We start from the raw sequence: 4,086 nt of genomic DNA, 5'->3' as shown, positions 1-4,086 counted from the left end.
TTTTTCGGCTACGAGCCCGATACGGAACCCACCGTATCAGTCAGAGGTCCCTTTACTACGGTTCGGAGCCGCGGACTTTCAGTAATAGTAATAAATCACACAGCAATAGTACATTCATGTAGTTGTAAAAAGCATAATAATATATTAAGTAATCCAAAGTATTCAGAATGTGATACTGTCATTGAGTAACGAAACGGAATACGTTACAGAATACATTTTGGGGCATGTATTCTGTAATCTGCAATGGAATACATTTTAAAAGTAACCTTCCCAACACTGGTGTTCATGACACCACCATAAAAAAGACTGGGCAAAAATGGCCTGCATGGCGGAGTTCCAAGACGAAAACCACTGCAGTGCAAAAGGAACATAAAGGCTTGTGTCAGTTTTGGCAGAAAATATCTTGATGATCCTCCAGAGTTTGGGACAATACTCTGTGAACTGATGGGACAAAAGTTTAACTTTTTGAAAAGTGTGTGTCCCAGTACATCTGACGTAAAAGTAACATGGCCTGTAAATGGCCTGTATTTGTATAGCGCTTTATATATGGACCACTCCAAAGTCCCTAAGGACTTTGGAGTGGTCCAGTCAAGGTCCTGACCTGAATCCAATTGAGATGCTGTGGCATGACCTTACAAAGGTGGTTCATGCTTGAAAACCCTCCAATTTGGTTGAAATACAACAACTCTGGAAAGATGAGTGGACCAAAGTTCCTTCACAGCACTGTAAAAGATTCATTGCCAGTTACTGCAAATGCAACCTGCTGCCAAAATGCAAAGAGAGCCCCGACCAGTTATTAGGTAATCTGGCAATCACATTTTCACACAGGGACATGTAGGTTTGGATTTTTTCCCCCTTAATAGAAAACACCTTCATTTAGAAACGGCATTTTGTGTTTCCTTGTGTTATCTTTGTCTAATATTTCAATTTGTTTGATGATCTGAAACATTTAAGAGTGACACACATACAAAAAAATAGTAAATCAGGAGGGGGACAAACACTTTTTCCCACCACTGTGTATCAGATAATGACATTATGATGTGACCTCTGACCTTTGATCTCACTATAGTATTTATTCACAGACAGCTTCCAGGCAAGTTCAGTTAGCGTGGATGATGCCACATATGTCACCATGTTGATCAGTCTCTCCACGAACGTCATGCGGTCGTTGTATGGAAGAGGAGCTAATGGAACATAAGATGGTGGCAACGGGGCGTGGCCACAGTGTCGCTCCATAACACTGCCAAAGCTGAAGCGCAGCGAGAGGATGAGTGGCACGCCGAGCATGTCAGCCACCAGGTCGCCACACATTGCAAGGGGGTCTTGTAGGATAACATCGAAAGCACTGTCCTGCAGAGTCGCCATTAGCTGCTGGTTCTTCAGCACCCCATCACACTGCTGCCTCCCAAAGTCCAGGGTGCGGCCCATGAAATGGTTCATCTTCATGATCTTTTGCAGCGGTGAAGAGGTGTGTGACTCGTACATAGAGAACTGGATGAATTCGTGCATGGTGCCCACATATTCCTCCCTGCTATATGACACCTGCAAGTGAAAAAAACACCTGATCAGGTTTATTGTTTAGTTACCGCCCAGTAATGGTGTGTAAACTGTCAGCCTGGAGATTAAAGACAAGATAAAATAAGTCATGAAACATGGAATAAAAGCCTCATGCAATTGGTGTTTATGAAGATATACTGTGTTTGGCTTTGTGCATTATGAACAAACATCTCCACTTTGGCCTTTTCTGTCCAAAGGACCTTAATCCAGTGTCATGGTCTTGGGCCTGTTGCCCAGTGGTCGGTGTATTTTGGGTTTTCAAATTAGGTTCAAACATCTTTAGAATTTTTTCTTAAGTTTACATTTCATGTATTAGTCTACAACTTCTGTTATATCCTTTGTTGGTTGATTTGGGTATTTGTAGTAATCTTTTATTTTGAGTCCAACTAGTTTTTGCTCCTTTCTTGCTTATAGTAGTTTGCATTGTATTCCTGTTTTAGTTTGTTTGTTTTGCCACTCTCTGTGTTCCCTTAGTATTTTTCCCTCCTCTGTCAAGTTGCTTGTATTAATTTCATTAAGGTGATTGTTTTTTCTCTGTTTAATTATTACTTCCTGTTTTACTTTGAGAGAATTTGTGTTCCTTGTGCTTTGCTTTTAGTTTTGCTTCCTTTGTCTCGTCTGCTCTGATTTGGTTCACCTGTGTCTTGTTCTCCACTTCCCCTAATCACCCACCTGTGTGCATATTGTCTCACACTCCTTTTTTCAGAGTGTCAGTTCATCTCCCCTTCTTGTCTCTCAGCTCCAGTCGCTCCTAGTCCAAGTATTATTTCCCAGTTTATGGCTTTGAGTTTCATTTTGTGTTTTATATTCCACATTGTATTTTCCCTGCAGCAAAATGGCTCATTGTGAGTTTACCACAGCCTGCCTTACATGTCTGCATTTGGTTCCTCACACATCTCGCACTTTGCAATCTTGAAAGTATACTCTAACCATAAAACAGCCCCCGCAGATGCTATTCCAGAGGAGTTTGGAGAAAAGGTGGAAAGATTATTCAGGATTGCATTCACAAGTCCTTTGATTTAAAGATTCTATCAGTCGGGCTAAGAGGCATTGACACCATCCTCAGGGACAACCCATGATTACTTCAGTTGCCTAGGATTTCTAAACACATTCTTGGTTTCCACAAGAGAATTGATACGAGTCCCCTCACTGGCTCTGCATCGTCACTATTTCCACAGACTGGTTTTTCCTCACCTGGCCCTGCATCCTTTTTGGCAAGCCAGTGGTCAGAGGATGAGGAACCTTTCCCAGATCATCCCGCATCTGTGGTCAAGAAAGAACACTGCACTTGCCACACCAATTCCTTTCCACTGTTAGACTGCTCTTCTGCCTTGATGCCACTGCTCAGCTTTCCAAATGCACCACTGAACGACACAGGAAATCATTCCTGCTTGTGGCCATCTCTTGTATAACTCCCTTTTTTTTCTGCTCTTGCTCTTGACGAAGGCGGTCGCACTTTTCTCCTCTCCTCCTCTCCCTTAGCTTCCCTGCTTAGCCTCTTGTGTCCTTGTCTAGTCTCGTATTTTTGTATTAGTTTTCCCTGGAACACTCTCTCACAGTCTGTTCTTTAAAAGCTAAAAGAGGAATTATGGATTTGATCAACTGGTCCCTAAATGCAATTGACACCCCTTTCTCAATGAGAAGTTTGGGCTTGGGTGAGCCTGAGTGCTGAAGATATCTACCTATTCCGAACCATGGTAACAGAGTTCTTGCTGAGCTGGCTTGGCCCTGACTTATCGAAGAATTAAGGAAGCGGAACCGGCTGTTCAAATCCCCACAAGGCTGCCCGCTGGGATTGAAACGATGGGAAAAGGTGTGAGTTTCTCAAAATGGGCTCATTGAGTGCAGCACAGATAAGATCTTGGAGAGGCTACGGCTGTCGTGAATACTCAGAATAAGATCTCTGACTGCAGACTGGATTACATCTTGGAAGGGCTCGCTCGGAATAACATCTCTGAGTGCAAATTGGATTACATTTGGGGGAGGCTCACTGCGGTCGTGAGTTCACAGAATCGGCTCTTTGAGCACAAGAATGACAACATCACAGAGCGCAAGTTTGATAACATCATGGCGAAGCTCGCGGCTCTCCAACGGGAGATAAAGAGACCAGTGTTGGACTGTTAGAACTGCTTTGAAATTCATATGAGCTGTTGGCACTAAAGTTAAAAGTTAAAAGCACCATCACTTCATGCGGATACCCTTTCGGCGCCAGCTGCGGTCTCAAGGCTGGAGCCGAACAAAAACACCCTGATAATGACTGTGTTTAGTCTGTTCCTTCCCATTCCCTACAAGGCCACCTGGGTTGGCTGGAAGACTGTTTACTTAGCCTAGCAGGGCGAAGGAGACTGTCTCAGCTGAACTCTGGATACACACACACATATATATACACTGATACACACTCATCCCCCCTCCCTTTCCAAGCGCCTTCGATGCTTGTTCCACTGGTTCCCACTGTTTCAATTCCTTGGAATTGTTTGCCATTTTTGCAAACGATTCCCTTATCGATTCCAGTCGCCCCGAATGACGTCA

General features: G+C 43.6%; 1 protein-coding gene across 1 annotated transcript in view; it reads right to left on the bottom strand.

Annotated features, from left to right (window-relative positions):
- The window catches only part of LOC102196884 (UDP-glucuronosyltransferase 2A1-like), a 13,910-nt gene that overhangs the window by 3,709 nt on the left and 6,115 nt on the right, over positions 1–4,086 (bottom strand). The window contains exon 2 of the mRNA XM_005750732.1: positions 1,053–1,542. Within this exon, the coding sequence (XP_005750789.1) occupies positions 1,053–1,542 (490 nt within the window). The remainder of the gene's footprint in view (positions 1–1,052; positions 1,543–4,086) is intronic.

This window comes from Pundamilia nyererei, unplaced genomic scaffold (genome assembly GCF_000239375.1).
Source record: "Pundamilia nyererei isolate P.nyererei 1_Seehausen unplaced genomic scaffold, PunNye1.0 scaffold00285, whole genome shotgun sequence".
NCBI lineage: Eukaryota > Metazoa > Chordata > Actinopteri > Cichliformes > Cichlidae > Pundamilia > Pundamilia nyererei.
Note: the sequence above shows the minus strand (reverse complement) of the source record. Positions and strands in the feature narration are given on the sequence as shown.